Source organism: Oreochromis niloticus, linkage group LG18 (genome assembly GCF_001858045.2).
Source record: "Oreochromis niloticus isolate F11D_XX linkage group LG18, O_niloticus_UMD_NMBU, whole genome shotgun sequence".
Classification (NCBI taxonomy): Eukaryota; Metazoa; Chordata; class Actinopteri; order Cichliformes; family Cichlidae; genus Oreochromis; species Oreochromis niloticus.
In genome coordinates, this window is record NC_031982.2 from 26,278,190 (window position 1) to 26,295,898 (window position 17,709).

The 17,709-nt window shown below is 38.7% G+C and overlaps 1 protein-coding gene across 1 annotated transcript; it reads left to right on the plus strand.

Moving 5' to 3' along the window:
- Positions 1 to 270: 270 nt before the first annotated feature.
- ncstn (nicastrin) lies at positions 271 to 15,676 on the plus strand. The gene is made up of 17 exons (XM_005476718.4): positions 271 to 401; positions 3,222 to 3,323; positions 3,772 to 3,895; positions 5,212 to 5,333; positions 5,873 to 6,018; positions 7,774 to 7,918; positions 8,089 to 8,201; positions 8,699 to 8,851; positions 8,966 to 9,070; positions 9,422 to 9,499; positions 10,578 to 10,747; positions 10,831 to 10,933; positions 11,302 to 11,403; positions 11,701 to 11,788; positions 12,276 to 12,439; positions 12,586 to 12,798; positions 14,424 to 15,676. Exons 1-17 carry the CDS (start codon positions 299 to 301, stop codon positions 14,544 to 14,546), a joined length of 2,154 nt encoding a protein of 717 aa, XP_005476775.1. The 5' UTR covers positions 271 to 298; the 3' UTR covers positions 14,547 to 15,676.
- The last annotated feature ends 2,033 nt before the right edge of the window (positions 15,677 to 17,709 follow it).

Below are 17,709 nucleotides of genomic sequence, written 5' to 3' on the forward strand. Positions count from 1 at the left end.
CCACTTTCTCTTAAAAAAAAAATACACAATTTTTTTAATGTGTGATCTTTCAATATCTAAACTTCTAAAACTTTGCCCGTAACAAATATTATATTATACGACTATGAAAAAGACTCTAACTGAAACTAAATAAAAAAATAAAAAGTTTCAAAACAATAAAAACAAACTAACAGAAACATAGCTGAATCAAAATCAACATTTAACGAATATATATAATATATAACTTTAGTCCACCTCGACTGAGTCCGCCCCTTTTTCTGTAAACCGGACCCAAACGGGAAAACCCGGATGTTTCCCCATGTCAACACTTCCTGTTGTGTTTTCAGCTTTTCAAACCAGGAAGATGGATTTGCTGTCGAACAAATGGATCATTAACTTGATATTTTGTTTGTTTTTCACAGGTGAGTTGTATTCCCCTGTTGCTAAACTTGTGTCTTCGTCTAACTGCTGAAGAACGAAGTGTGTTTCGCTTTCGGACTGTTAGCTTCGAGGACTTCTTTGTGTCCGGTGCTAGCTGAATGCTAAGCTAAATTAGCGTTAGCAGGAGGTTTTCTGTCTGCCTTTAGAATCTATGTCCCGGTTTTAAAATGAGTTTTTCAACTGAGTTCGGTGCTGCGACTGTTCTCTATGCATTTCAGCCAAGTGGATGTGCAAAAGAAACCCAGTATCTCTTGTGTTAATTAAGCCTTTGTGGTGACTTTGTAGTGACAGATTGGGTCAGCCCTCTTCTTAACTCAGCATCAGCGTGACCGCTCGTGATTTCACCGCTGCGGCCGCCCCCGGAGGGATTAAAGGCTGGACCGCCACGCCAGATTATATACATTATATACATATTTCTTGTAGTTTACGTGACTCTCTAATGAAATTAAACACAAGAGAAGCCACTTTCAAATATTTAGAATATCCTGGTAAATCGGCACATAGGTGGACACAGCATCACTTGAGATGAAAAAAAAAAAAAAAAAAATCAGTTTTTCATTTCCTTTTTCTGTTGCTGTGGGGAGATCAGTTAAAAAAAAAAAACCCTGAACAGTTGTGTTTTCTTTTCATTCTAAACTTGACCTTTATTTTAGTGTTGAGTGATCATTTTTAGTATTTTGATAAAAATAAATGCCAGAGATATTATTATAATAAAGACAGCACTAACACTAACATTTAAAATGAATTAAAACAAAATGTTTTCAAACAATAAAAGCTTAAAAACAAGGGAACTTACCCAGTATGGAAAGTAGAAAACGAAACAGAATTAAAATATTTAGAAAATAAGGAACTGTAATAAGTCTTGAACTTACTATAGTTTAAGTGTGGTAAAAGTGTTGTGTAAAAAGAAAAACACCTGAGCATGCTTTAAGAAATAAAAGTCAAAATATATATCTGTGGTGCCCATTACCCTCTTTTAAAACCTTAGCTGGTGTTCGCAAACGTCTGTGGATTTAGTCTCAATAACATGTGTCTTCACGCTTTTATATATCATCTGGGTAATGTGTTTCTATTTTTTGTTAGGCAGCAAATTCTTTGGTATGCATGAACCCTATTTATGTATAATAATTGTAAACAATTCTATGAATTTTTCCGCTTCTTGAAGTGCAAAAACGTACATTTGAAAATGCCATCCTGGACCATATTAAAAAGATGAAACCATGAGCTCAGGTTAAAGCCCCGGAGTGCGAGGACACTGATCCCTCTCATGTAAAGTTTTTGAACCCAGATACCAAGAATATTTTATGTCTTTATGACTCAAGCATATCAAGATTTAGAAACACGTTAAGTATTTTACAACTTCACTGCAAATTTTAAAGCTGACAATCTTCCCGGTGTCTGAATGGGATCCGCTGGCCTGTTTTAGACTGTTGCTGTTTTAGACTGTTGTTGACTTTCAGCAGTATTAATTCACGAGTGATTAGATGCTGTTATAGTGTAACATTGGAAGGATGACAGTTTGAAACCCTGACGTGCCTTGCACAGTATACCATATATTACTTGAGGAATAAAGCAGCATTGTATTCCTTACATTTCATAAAGAACGTAGTTCTATTATTATCCAAATAAAAGACATTAAATAAGCGGCCTGTGACGCAGGATTTATTTGAAAATTATTTCTACAAAGCATGTTAAAGGAAAAGCTCCTCTAATTTCAATGTGGTTCTTAGACATAAAAACAGGCATCTTAACTCTCAATCAGGAATCTTTGGATGTATAGTAGGGGTAACCCTTGTTTCTCTTTTGTGAACTGAGGGGTGAGCAAAGAAGCAAGTAATAGTGATCGCTGTCTGTACAGCTTTCAATAGGCCTATACTTGTAACAACCTGCAACCAGATCTTTATTCATATATACTGAGGTGTCAAAACTTGTCAATAAGGGTATTTCCAAAACTGCGGCTTGGTTCTTTCTTTGGTTTTCAGTTCACACCTCGTTTTTGAACCCATGTTTCGGTGTATACTTCTGCTTCTGCTTTTTTTTGTTGTTGTTTTAAGAAAGAGAATGAAATAACAACACATTTTTTTTTATATATATACAAACTTTGTCATCAAAAGATGAACTCCATTATTCTGCTCCAGTTCACTTGTTTCCCAAACAACCTTTAAACATTACAGTGGGTATTAGCATCTTCATGTGTTCTATGGAAACAGTGGTGCGACATTTATGCCGTGCTGACTAGGCCTCGGAAAGGGCCTCTTTGACAACTTTGTGTTGTCTAATAGTCAAAAACAGCTAGTTGTAAGTGCCGGTTATAAAAATAAGAATTAGTGTTGCTGTCATGCTTGGGGAACCTGCCTACTTATAACATTACTACAGGGACCAGGCTCGTGATAGAAACTATAAGAAATGAGAAAATGGGAAATTGGCCTGTTGTGCCCGGACCTCTGTGTGGATATTTTTAATGCACTGGGAGCTCAGAGTTCATGGTTTCTTCATAGAGAATGAAGCTTGGAGTAGATTGGGATCTAGCATGCTTAAAAGTGTTTAGAAAGTTTGATTGATTTAAATGATTTCTAATAAAACAAATCAGGGGACAATAGTGTGAGTGGAATAGTAAAGATGAAATTTTCCTATTTGTATATGCTTGTGTTTCAAAATTAGGAATGTTTGTATTTGCTGAGCGCATATAGGATATAGCTATTCGTTTTAGACCTTGTAATCATTACATTAAATTAAATTAAATGGCTGAACCTCTGTGTTATGTTATGTGTATGTTCAAATATTTGTTTTTCTTCTTGCAGGTATCAGCTGTAATTCAGTGGAAAACAAGATTTATGTGCATCTTAATTACAGTATCCCGTGTGTGCGACTGCTAAACGCAACACATCAAATAGGCTGTCAGTGTGAGTACATCAGCTTATATTATATTTTGATATTATTGTCCAAGTTGAACCTAGTACATAAAAGTATTTGTTGTAGTTTGGAGTATCTTAGATACACCGTGAGCAATAGTAAAATGCTTAGTGAGCATTAACCTACAAACACAGTTTCCTGTGTTTTTGCTTCAGTTGTTCAAGTTCACAAATGCACATCTGTGCAGCTGTGACAGAAAAGAGTTCTTAAAGATAAAAGCCTGCAGTAAAACAAATATTTCCTGTGGTAACTACTTAAATATCAAAAAACTGAACATCCATAGAAGTGTGTGCTGGTGTCACACTACAAAAGCCTCACCAGCAGCAGTTTTTCCTCTGCTGAATGAAAGTAATGGAGAATGATTGAAAAGCTTTTAAGGACGTTTTATGTCTTGGACAGCAGTAACACAGATATTTCATTCCTTGTTTCGTGTTTCAGCGTCTTTATCAGGTGATGTTGGCGTGCTCCATGTGCTTGAATCAGAAGCAAACCTGGACTGGGTCCTGCAAAATGGTCCCAACCCTCCTTATATGGTTATTCTGGATTCTACACTCTTTACAAGGTACGCTCAACATGTCTCACCCTGTAGTGAAAGCCCCACGGTAGTTTTTAGTGAACATAATCCTCATTTACTCACACTTTAAATCTGTTACTGATTTGCTCCATATTTGATTTTATTTCAAACAGTCAATCGACATCAAAACAGAATTGCAGTTTGAAACTATACTATTACTACCGTAAATCCCGGACTACAGAGCGCACCTGATTAAAAGCCGCATGCTCTAATTGTAGAAAGAAAATCAATTTTGTACTTGTACAGGCCACGCCGGATTTTAAACCGTATGCGTTCCACTTGTAATATGAGATATTTACACAGAAATATTACACGTGAGGATTTTTAACTTTTAATTTAATCCGTAAGGTAACATAAACATGGTAACATAAACGCTATGGTAACATACAAAAATACATACTGCAAATGCTTTTTTTCCTCGAACAGCGCCTGTAACACAGCTACCTTTAAGTATACGTACGTACCGGTAACACACAAATTACGTTGCTTATGGTTTTTTTACGGAACAGTGCACAAACAACATTACAACGTCTCTTAACAACCGATAAAAATATATACCGTATATATACTACTTATCATTTTGATTGGTCTACTGTTACCAGGCAAAATGTTTTTGGCCGCATGAAAAAAAATATGCATTAGCCGCACGTCAGTATAAGCCGCAGTGTTCACAGTGTGGGAAAAAAGTAGAGGCTTATGACCCGAAAACTACGGTAAATGTAAAAGCTGCACTTGGTCCACACTTTGTATATTGTCTATGATCCTGCTAGCCAATCAGAATTGATGCAAGACAGCTGCATTTACACCCAACAATAACATGCATGTGGAGTAGTTGTAAATTATTAGGTTAGAATTAGCTCATATTTCTATGTTTTGATTTCGGCCAATGTGGTAATGCTACATGTCATGTTATAAATTATTGCACTTTGAGTATCAAACTGGAGTTGACTTTAAGAAATGAAATTAAGAAATTTTTCTCTTTCAGCCCTATTTTAGATATTTTAATACTTAACAAAAAACAAAATCTTTGGTAATAAAAATAAATCAGTGGAGCAATGTGATTGTGGCTCTGTTAAGGAGGCCAAGCTGCTATAAGTTGTCATTTACTAACATGCATAATATAATAGATGTGTGTCTAATAGCAGCTGCTAAACTTCAGGAAAGAAACTTGAACCATATTTCAAAAGAATTAACGCACCTATGATCTCTGTGTGTTTTTTGTTTTTTTTATCTTTCTTTGTTTTTTTTGTTTTTTTTTAACCTGTATCATCTCCTGTACTGTGTGCTGGCTGTCTGCTCATCAGATCTGTCATGATGAAACTTAAGACTGGCTCCAGTAGGGTTGCTGGTGTTGTTGTTGTGGCGCCAAGCTCAAATCCAGCTGAGGGTTTCTCTCCACACACCACCTGCCCCAACGAGAACTCAGGTGGGTGGGGGGTTACATGTTAAGGCTTGCTCCACAGTTTTACACAAGCTACAGAAATAAATTATAGTTTGATGATCCTCAGAGAGCATAGCTCATAAAACCACAAGTTGTACCTGGGTCATATTTCATGTTCTGCGCTTGACCTCTGAAACATTGCAGTGTCTGCAAAATGTCTTGTTTACACTCAACAGAGATTTAATTAGAATGCCTTTTATTATCACTGTACACATGTACAGTGAGATAAAGAGCATCTCCTACCCAGTGCAGACATGTGGGAAAAGAAAGGGGGGTGAAGTGCACAGTTCTGCAGCAATATATCAGGTGAAAAAAGGGGATTCACGTCCTTTACTGAAGTTTAAAAAAAAAAAGGTAATTTCACAGTATGAAAATGCTTTGCTGACACCATATACTGTTAAATAGTCCTGGATTCAAACTTTAAATCATTTTAGGAAAGTTAGCTGCTTGCTCGATGGGGAAAAAATCCAACCTTAACTTAAGGTTAAGGTTAACGTTTTTTCCCCTCTCTCTTCCCCCCATAGGTGTGTATTCAGAGAGCTATGACCCAGCCTTGGCCCACTGTAACGTGACCAAGTGGAACCCTCTGGGAAATGGCTTGTCCTACGAGGAGTATGACTTCCCGATGTTCTCCCTGAAAGACGACAACGACACTCAGGCCATAAAACAGGTTATTTGTTTTCCACTTCATGTTGGAGGGTACAAGATTGTGCAGTCACATGATAAGCTACTCATATACTACGAGTCCAAATCTGAACTTGCCTCACTGGTCGTTGAGTTTAGAAATAATGCTCTAAAGCTGTTTCAGCAGCAAACAAGGTCATCTTCATGTAGATCACATTAGTTTAAAACAGAATGGCACAATATTCAAAGAGAAGTTACGTTCCTTCCCTTATAAAATAGACGTGTAAAAGATATCAAATTCAGATTATATTCATAGTATGGAGTCTGAGCTGCTTGGTTTAACCTGAACTACAACTTTTTGTTATGATTTCAGTTTTGACTCTTTGAAATCTGTGGATTAAGGATTTAAAGTTGCTCATAAATAACTACAGTGCTAAGTAAAAGGCAGATGAAATGCCACAGTTTCACCTACTGAAATATTCTGAATGTTGTGTACCAAACAGAGTCATACTATTTGTCAGGTATTTCCATAAAAAAAATGGCTCCAAAAGGCAGTAGATGCACAACATACAGTACAGCGGTCTGCTTTAATTAGCAAATGTGAAGGCTAGCAGCATTCAGCTGCAGCTTTCTGTGTTTATATACACATTATTTAAAGCAGCTATGCTCCTCATTTTAACCCTTACAACTATCCAAATGCAATTAAGCTTGTTTCTTTTGTGTCACATAGTTGGACATTTTAACGTGGGAATCGGGTTTTGCTTTTAAAGCCAGCCTCAATTGGCCATTAGAAGATTTGCAGTTTTTGACACTTTCATGTTTATGGGTTTAAACTTGTGTGCCACTAGTCCACTCATCGGCGCTGTTGTGACTAGTTAGTGCTAGATGTACTAGTCGCTTAATCCAATTTTTTAAATTTATTTGATGCTGAATGCTGGTACACTGTTGTATCCTAAATATTATGCAGTTGTTTGCCACCAGATTGAGCATGCTTGTTGAGAAATGCCATAAATCTGTTAATCAGGCCTGATCGTTTTGTTAACACTAATAATGGTTAGTTCCTTTAAAGGCAAAAGAGTGAGATTGCGAATACAAACAGTGGAAGGGTGGACAGTCTCTCGCTTAGTGATAGGGTGAGGAGTTCAGTTGTATGGGAGGGGCTCAGAGCAGAGCCGCTGCTCCTCCACATTGAAAGGAGCCAGTTGAGGTGGTCGCCTCCTGGGTAAGGTGTTCCAGCCGTGTGTGTCTTACCCTGGTAAGACAGGGTAAGACACACCCCGGGGCAGACCCAGGCCACGCTGGAGAGATTGCGTCTCTCAGCTGGCCTGGGAACGCCTCAATGTGATAGCAAGGTCTAGGCTCCCTGCTCAGTCCCAGAACCTCACTTCAGATAAGTGGAAGGAAACAGCTGGATGACTTATTGTTTTATTATTTTAGATTTTTACCTCTTTTGAAGTGGTTGGTCTGAATTTTCAAACAGCGTACATCATTCATAATGCACGGCACAGTGCGGCACACTTTTGAGTTACAATTTCTTAGTTTTTCAGATGTTGCTTTGTCATATTAATTCATTAATGAAGACCGATTAACGGTTTCAGATTCCTTTTGTTTAGGGAGTTTCTGACATCATTGATTAAACATTCCTCAAATTTAACGTGATATTGTCAATATTATTGACTAGTCGGTTAGTCTAATTTTTTTCCCTCATGCAGTCGACTACGAAATTTGTCCCCAGGAACATTCTTAGTTCAAACCTGTGTATACAGGCGTTTTTCATCTGTGCGCTTTTCTTCATTCACAGTGCTACTACGATCATAACCATGTTGTGAATGGCAGTAGTCCTCGGTACCCACTGTGCGCGATGCAGCTCTACTCACACATGTCTGCCGTCACCGACACTGCCACCTGCATGAGGAGAAATGGCATCAACTTCAGCTTAAACCCAGGTATTTTTCAAGTGTAATTATCTAAACATTACTTAACGTTTTTACAATACGTGGGAAATATTTTCAGAAACATGCTGCAAAAATATTTAAATAAAAGAGTTTTTATTATTATTATTTTATTATATTGCTAATCACTGTTTCTTTGGTCCTTGTTTTTTTTCACCCTGAAGAGACAGTATGTGACCCACTTGGAGACTTTAATGTTTTGGCCTCGACCAGGCCTCTGAACTACACAGATAAGGGCCACAAGACGGGGGAGAGCGTGGTCATCGCAGCAGCGAGGGTGAGTTCAGGCAACAGTGGTTTAAAAACAAAACCACAGTACCACATGTGTTACTTATTAACATGCTGAGAATGATGTGAGTTTGTGAGAATTCAGTATTACCCTCACATAGAGTTTATTTGGGTCGACAGCTGAGGTCAAAATTTTATTCATCTTGCTTTTATTTTGAAAGTCGGTCATTCCTAACCACCTAGACCTGGACTTTCCTGTTTGGCTGAGTGGTGGTTCTGACTGACTTTTATGCCAGCAATCTCTCAGTGCAGTTCTTGTATCCATGACATAAAATGAAGATGAATAATGGCCAAAATATCAAAGTGACTGCTCACTTTTGAGTAAAGGATGTACTATAAATGGTAGAAGTGGCTGATCTGCAGTGTACAGTGGTAGAGTTTGTGTTTACATTTTGATTAATAAAAATGTTCATGGCTAGTTAAATTGAACAACTTGTGTAGATAAATTCTCTGCTTAATTCCTGTCCTCTCCTGTCCTGTCTGCAGCTGGACAGCCGGTCTTTTTTCTTTGACATTGCTCCAGGCGCAGAGAGTGCAGCCTCGGGGTTTGTCACCTTGCTGGCAGCGGCACACGCTCTGCGCAACGCCACCCAGGACGCCCAACCCAACCGCACCATCCTCTACGCATTCTTCCAGGGGGTCAGTTCTTTGTTTTTTCTTTTTTTCTGTAGTCGGTACAGTGCTCAACTAACATTTTAAAATTGTTTAAGTTTTGACTGTCCTGCCATTCATCCATTTGTCTGTTGACCACAGGAAACCTTTGACTACATCGGCAGCTCGAGGTTGGTGTACGACATGGACAATAAACAGTTTCCTTTGGACCTGGACAATGTTCACTCAGTGGTGGAGATTGGACAGGTGTGTATTATATTACTGGTAGCTTTCCACGTAACTGTCATGTGGCACAAACTGCTGAAGTTTAAGGAAAATTTTGTTTGAATTTGGGTATATTTTTTTCATACCTGCATTTGTTTATATTTTCAATACTTTTGGATTTAAGAATAATGAAACTAGAATACCTCTTTACTTGACAATTGAATGGCTTTTAAAAAAACAAATTAAAACTTCTGATTATATATAATGTTTGTTTTTGTACCGTGTGCAGATTTCTTTTGTATTACTTAATAATAATTATTTAATATTAGTTGTGGGTTATGTTTCTGAAGATGTGCAAGTACAATATGATTACTTCGGACTTTCCTGATCTAGGTGGGACTCCATGGAGAATCAAAGCTCTGGGTTCACACTGATCCCGTGTCTCGGAGGAACAGCAGTGTGAATGAAGAGGTTGGTCTCTCTCCGTACCTATATCCCTCTCACCTCCCAAACACTCACGTTTCTGAGCCTTCATTTCTTCCTGTTAAATCGGAGTGCTTCCTCCCCGTTTTTGTCTACTCATATGAGGTCGTCTTATTATTACAGTTTTCTCTAAAATACTGTAGGGTTTTTACTTCACAATATAAAGTGCTCTGAGGTGACCTAGGTGTGAACTAGCGTTATATACATGAAACTAAATTGAACTGAATAGTTGTGCCAAAAGCTAAACTTTGTTTATGTACATACAGTGTCTATCTTTGTGAACTGCTGTTCACAAACGCTGTCCATCTAATCTGACTGAGCTGGAGCTGTTTTGCAAAGAAGAATGGGCAAGGATTTCAGTCTCTAGATGTGCAAAGCTGGTAGAGACATACCCTAAAAGATTGGCAGCTGTAACTGCAGCAAAAGGTGGTTCTACAAAGTATTGACTCAGGGGGCTGAATAATTACGCACACCCCACTTTTCAGTTATTTATTTGTAAAAAATGTTTGGAATCATGTATGATTTTTGTTCCACTTCTCACGTGTACACCACTTTGTATTGGTCTTTCACGTGGAATTCCAATAAAATTGATTCATGTTTGTGGCTGTAATGTGACAAAATGTGGAAAAGTTCAAGGGGGCCGAATACTTTTGCAAGACACTGTATTAGTACACAAGACAAGGCTCTTTGTGTTAGACTGGTGACCAGGCTAGGTTGTACCCCGCATTTCCAGTCATACCAGCTGGGAGAGCCTGGGGTCTTCCTGGGGTCTTCCTGGGGGTCTCCTCACAACCCTAAATAGTATAGGCACTTAGGAAAAAGCATGGATGGATGGGTAAAAGTCCAACATGAGCACTCATTTACATTCCTCTATGCTTTAGTTTTATGTATTTATATACTTGTTATTCTCACCCCATGGCAGCTGGGATGGGCTCCTGTGTCCATGTAACTTGTGCAGAAAAACATCATAACTCTCAGATAAACGGAAAAAAACTGAAACCAGAGCTCACAGTGTGTGTATTACTGCTAACATTTAGTCTTTATTCCCTTCACTGATCTGTTTTAGGTGGAAAAGCTCATCAGAAACTTGAACTCGTCTGCCTTAAATCTCAGCTTGTCATTGCAAGAGCCCAGTTTCTCTCAGCCACTGCCTCCGTCATCCTTCCAGCGTTTCCTGCGAGCTCGGCCAATCCCTGGTGTCGTTATCCAGAATCATAACTCTTCTTTCACCAACAAGTACTTTGCATTTTCTTCAATATAAATAATCATCAATCCAGAGCTAGGGATTTTTTTTAATCTATTTCCTGTTCTGTGCACAGGTACTATGAAAGTATGTATGATAATGCAGAGTACCTGAACATGTCTTACCCACCAAACCTGACGCCAGAGGAGCAGCTGGAATACGTAACAGATGCTGCAAAGGTATAGCTGTTGTTAAAACCGTTTAAAAGTGTGTTAACCTACATTTAAAGTGATTTTTACTTATATTTTTTAAATGCATTAAAAGTATTAAGAGCAACATGACCCTTACTTATTGATCTTTTCTTCTTATTTTTAGCTTGAAAGAGTTTAAATAAAATATATTTTTTTAAATTTAAGATCAGCTTGTTTGAATTATCTTTTCACATTAATAATTTTCCAAAATATAGCAAGTCTATTTTTCTTTAAGCTGCAGAAAGTCACATTATCGTCTAAACATTGTTGCTCTGTTGTGTTGATTTACTGTGGAGAGCTTCATATGAAGTCTTTTAAGCTCTGAAAAACATTCTTTGTTTCCTTGCATCATCAAGGCTCTGACTGAAGTGGCGACCATTGTGGCTCGAGCTCTGTACACACAGGCAGGAGGATCGGACCCCATCCAGCTGAAGAACATTAACGCAGATAGTCAGATGGTAAGTTTATTTATTTTAATAAATGCTGTTTTATTTACAAGCTCATTATTCTTATTTAAATTATCTTTAACTCTTGTCTAAGAAATCTTCAAAAATAAGGACGTTTAAAAACTAACAACTTCTTCAGTCACTTCATTCATTCATTTTGAAATAGAAATTTATTTATTTCAAACTTTGCAGCAAAAGTTCAATAATAATAAATTGTAGATTCTTTGTAAGTGCTTTTTATTTTCTCCTTGATGCTGCTGTTACCTTGTGGGGCTGAACAAAAGTGAATTTGTCTTCCTTTCCTCACAGGTGACCCAAATGCTGTACGGTTTCCTTGTTAAGTCAAATAACTCCTGGTTCCAGCAAATAGTACCTTCAGATTTTGCGATTCATCTGCGTAAGTTGATCCTGTTTTATACTGGACTGTTATGAAAGTTGTAGGAATAAAAAGGCTTGTTATGTGTCTTCAATATGTTTTATGATGATGATGATGATAATGGGAAATTCATCATCATCATCTTTATTTATAAAGCACTTTAAAACAACCACAGCAAAGTGCTCTACATTGGAACTTAAAAATAAAATTACACAAGATATAAATAAAATCCAAATAAAAGTAAATTAATGAAATTAGTTTATAACAAATTTAGTTAAAAGGAAAAATGAAGTCTCTTTGAGGCCAAAAGCCAAAGAATAAAAATGGGTTTTAAGCTGTGTTCTAAAACCCATTTTTATGGGTTTTGTTGATACATGTTGCTTCTTAACACCTATTTAGATGCTGTTTACAATATTGTCCTATTGTTGTTTTGAAGTATAAAGCCTTAAATGAAGCTCATCTTTTTATCAAAACTTTATTTCCTCACAAAATACTTTCTTTCTCTCAGGTGACAGACCCACAAACTTCTACGTGGGGGTGACACAGCAGCACAGTGAACCGACTCTGCTGGTCCAGTACCTGCTGGCCAACCTGACTGGCACCACCGTCAACATCACCCAGGACAACTGCCAGAACCAGAGAGAGGACGAAGATGACAAAGAGAGCAAACATGTAAGATTTACAACAGTGTGTATTTTCTTTAAAGTCAACTTGGGTGTAAGTTGCCCTCTGGCAATTTAAGTAAGAACTTTAAAACCTTTGGAACATCATTTATCTAATTCCCCCCTTTAACACATTGTTCTCAACCTGTCCCTCAGATATACAGCTACATGTGGGTTCAAGGTGCAGCACCTCCCAACAGTACAGAACGAGTGGCGTTCTGCGTTCGCTCCACAGTTCGTCTCTCCAAAGCGCTGTCCCCGGCCTTCGACCTGGAGGAGTACACCTCCAAAGATTACTCAACGTGGACGGAGTCCAGGTGGAAGAGCATTAAAGGGCGCATATTCCTGGTGGCCAGTCATGAACTGGAGGTAAACTTTCCCTCAAAGACACCACAGAAGTGACTGATGCACACACACAGCAGAGAAGTTGTTCTACAACTGAAAAGTTTGATATCTCATAGAAGCCTGAAAGGATTAATAATGTGGGGCGATCGTGGCTCAAAAAGTTGGGAGTTCGCCTTGTAATCGGAAGGTTGCCGGTTCAAGCCCCGGCTTGGACAGTCTCGGTTGTTGTGTCCTTGGGCAAGACACTTCACCCGTTGCCTACTGGTGGTGGTCAGAGGGCCCGGTGGCGCCAGTGTTCGACAGCCTCGCCTCTGTCAGTGTGCCCCAGGGTGGCTGTGGCTACAATGTAGCTTGCCATCACCAGTGTGTGAATGTGTGCGTGAATGGGTGGATGACTGGATGTGTAAAGCACTTTGGGGTCCTTAGGGACTTGTAAAGCGCTATACAAATACAGGCCATATACCATTTTACCAAAAATGAGATATGTTGGCAGCCATTGTACAAGTATGAAAATCAAGTGGTTGATAAAGGAGATTCATGTTCCCTTTTTACCCCGTGAGCATGCAAGTTTGTGAATGCAATAACTCGAGAACGAGGTGACGTAGGAGTTTGAAATTGTTACCAAAGGTGTATCTACTTAAAATCTCAAGTTCTAATCTCAGTGACCTTACTGTCAAGGTCAGAGGTCAAATTTTCTGTAAATCTTGTGAATGCAATAACTAGAGACAAGCCAACGTAGGATTTTGAAATTGATGCCATTGATAGTTGCATCTACTAGGAGGCTGAGGGGTAGCACTGTTGGCCTCCAGTACTTTTTTTGTAAGCAGTGATCTCATTGTTAGTGGAGGGCAGGGATTGTTTTAAGGCACGCGAGTGCTTGTGGGAAAGTCTCATGTTGAAAAAATGGCTTCCAAACAGCAACAAGAGACCAAATTTGCATGGTAATTGTAACAGTGTTCATGATTGGTTGTTGTTTTCTCTCTGATCTAGATTTTCTCACAGTAGTGTTTGTGATTTTAGCGGCCGATCCGGCCTAAACCAACAACTCCGGTTTCCAGAACTACAGCAACAAAAGAGCCTAACAACAGAAACAAAACTGGTTAAATCCTGGCAGTGATTGATTGCATGCGTTGAACAAATTTCAGGTCTCTGCATGTTCATCAACACATTGTACTAAAACAAATTGAAACTCTTTTATCTCAGCATTTGATACAATCCAATTTTGTTGATGTGGTAACTGCATCTCATTGCTTAAACTGGCGCCTTTGGGTTCACCCTGTTTGTATCACTGCAGCTTTAAAGTCACATGAGTTATTTGTAATATAACAGCTCATCACATGAGTGCAAAGCCACAGGCAGCTGGAACTCGACTTCCCTCATTCTTCAGACAGTTTTAGCCCTGTGATAGCTGGAATAATCGCTTCCATAGTGAAGCATTTAGAGGCTTTTTTGTTGATAGCTACATTTAGAACTACTTGATGTTTAAATGTGACTATAAATAAAGGTGATGATATCTTGCTGCTGCTGTGTACACCCTGGGGGATAACAGAAGTTGATACAGTAACTTTGTGGTATGTTTAGAAGTTAAAACTGCGTGTGAAAACCTGAAAATCTTGTTCTATCTGTAACGATTCCCCTTTCTCCTCCAGATGTTGACGCTCGGAGTCGGTGTCGCTGTGCTGATAGCATCCTTAATGTTGACGTACATCATCAGCTCAAAGGCCGACATACTCTTCAGCTCAGGGAGGGAGCCCACCGCCGCCACCTACTGATTCACTCAGAAGTGTCTCAGACCCACGACCACTACTTCTACTACTATTGCTACTACTACTACTTTTATCCCAACCAGACATGGACAGTTTTCTTTAAAACACACCACGAGTAGGTACACAGACAGGTTAGTCTCAGCTGCATCGATGTGGGGGAGGGGGTCGGGGGTGGGGGTTTCCTTTTAGACGACGACTCCGTGTTTATGGACTCACTCATGTGAGGCGTGACATGAGGACTGGACCGGACTGGATTGGCCTGGATGGATCTGGACTCATCAGGGTCATAAAACACACTGGTCAGGCACCAGCAGGCCCTGCCAGTGGAAACGATGTTTATATTTTTTGTTTTAGGTTTTTTTGTTTTGTTTTGTTGTTTTTTTCCCTTTTATCCTAAAAGAATGTTTTGTTTACTGTGTCATGGGATAGGCACTAAACATTGAGCATTACTTTGAGCTGTGTGTATGATTTTGAAAACGTGAATGCAACCGTGTGTGTGTGTGTGTGTGTGTGTGTGTGTGTGTGTGTGTGTGTGTGTGTGTGTGTGAGAACTTTGTATGAGGATTGCGATGGTATGTGCAATACTGTAGCTGTCTTCTCTGTCAGTGTAGTTAACTTATCAATCAGTTTTAATGATAAGAAACCACTTTGAGTCAATGAGCAAGTAGTAATATTAAAAATTTAACATTTTGCAAAATCTGGAAATGTGCAGTGAAATATTTTGATAAGTTTTAGGTTTTGGGGAGTTCTTATAAAATCTGTATCATTCAGTCCAAGTACACATGATGAAACTGTACTTGTAGACCCACTGCAGTTTCACATATTGTGATATTTGAATGGGAATTTTCCAAGAGTCTGGCATGGCTGAAAAAAACAGTTTATTTCTCATCAGTCAGCGGCCATAATGTATTAAAAAAGCAGTCAGAAAGATCCGTTTTAGCAGTGAAAAACAACAGGCTGGTACTCTGCCTTTGCACTCTTTGGTTTTTTGTCTTTTGGTCTTTTTTTTCCCCCCTATGAAGTTTAATTTCTGAAAATTGTATGACACATGGTGATGGGTGTTTGTTTTAAGAGATGGAATTAAAAGACCAATTGTGATGCCTTGATGAAGAAATAAACATTGCTTCTTTTCCAAACTTGTATTTCACAGTCCTTTGACTTTGGCACAGAAAAGCAGGGAAATGTTGAAAAGGGGATCACAAGGAAGGAAATTAGTTTGTTTATTATTTTTTTATTAACCACACACACACACAGGAGATACTAATTTCCACTACTGCAAGGCAAATTTACCTTTAGAAAGTACATGGAAAGAGAATAGAATAGAATAATCCTTTAATTGTCCCACAAGGGGAAATTTGGTTGTAACAGCAGCCAGAAAGACACATATACAAACAAACAGGACACAGAACAGAAACATACACAATTTTTTTTTCTTACAATTTTACATCAAGGACAATGGTTACTATAAACAGAGTACTGTACAGTTATTAAATAAAATTAACTACAGATAAGAGGCAAACCCAGGTTGTAGTGCAAATCGGTTGATTAAATTATTGCAGTTACGGCGCAGATGTAAACATCTATGATTGTTGGGAGCAGTTTAGATTGTACAGTCTGACAGCTGCAGGGACGAAGGACCTGCGGAAACGCTCCTTCATGCATCTAGGATGTAGCAGTCTGTCACTGCTACATCCTAGATGTAGAAGAAAGGCACTGTCTTCTAAATTGCCACATTAACGAAGCATCTAAATCACTGAGAGGAAGACCCACTAGAGCAAGTGTACCTTTTCAAATGCAGCTGACAGCTTCAATCCTTCATCAGATGCAGGATCCATAAATTAGGCCTCGGTGCAGCTCCTCAGCTTATCAAGCAGTTTTAACTCCCTGCCCCTCCTTTCTTTAAGACCGCTTTTTATTCTGATTGGCTACCCCCCAACACAGATGTGACAGTGTTACCCACTGCCACTATTGATGCCTGTGAAGCCTCTGGCTGTTTTTGAAGTGGATGTGATGAGTGAGGAGTGAATTTGACTATCAAGCAGAATTGATTGACATTTATCCTGGATAATCCTTTTTTTCTGACTCCAGCAGACTTCACATTCTTTTCCGTATAAACTTAAACTACCAATTGTGCTCATCAAGGCAGCAGAAGAGTGTTTACTGAAGTCACAGAGTGAGGGAGCCAATAGTTGTTTTTTGACCTTCACAGAGCTGGATTTGCAACCGGAGGAGTCGCCCCCTGCTGGGCATCAAAAGGAATGCATGTTTAAGGCACATGTATTGGCTTGACTTTTCTGACCTGCAGGCATTTTTCTATTGTGCGAGTCAGACCTGTGTGGTTGAGAGATTACCCTGTTAAGAATATCCCCTCGTCATGATGTCACACAGATCCAAGAGTGGAAAAAACTCTTAAACTGAGTGCTTAAAGCAGTGTGAAGCTTTGGCTACCTGCACACATAATTTGAAACTTTGGTCATGTTTAATATGATCATCCATCCATTATCTTCCCCTTAAGCTCACAATGACAGCAATCGAAGCCTTTTATAGACTCGAAAGGCGGGTTTTGAGTTGATAAATTGTTTTAAGAGTCCTTGGACAATAAGCAAGAAAGTAGAGAAACACAATGTGACCTAAGTAATGTAAAGTAGTTAGTGGTAAACCTTAGTCTGCATTTTGTTGGAAAGTAGTTGTAAAACAAATATTGTAATATTTTTAGTAAAACGCAGTACAGAAAAACCTGAATCCTCTGCCAAAAATCTACAGTGAGATCATTTTGAGCTACAGTACTGTGAAAAATGTTTGAGTCACCCTTAATTTCTTTAGATTTTGCTGGGAAAATGGAAAATACGTGCAGCGATTTGCAGAAACAAGTCTCTTAGGTAAAATCGCTTCTAATTTCTGTAAGTAGTCATCATGAATAGTCCTCCAGGCTTCCTGAAGGACATTTGGCATACCTCAACATTTCCTCCCTGTTTCCCTTTTTTAAGAAGCCACCCTTCCATTTCTGACGAGGCTTCAGGGAACACGGATCAGCTGGCAAGGACCTGTGCCAGGCCTTTCCTAGAGTCCAACCATTTATTAATATACATTATTCATGTTGTACAAATTCGTTGTATAATACAAAAAATGTTTTCTTCTTACCTCTAAACTATACGACATATTAAAACCT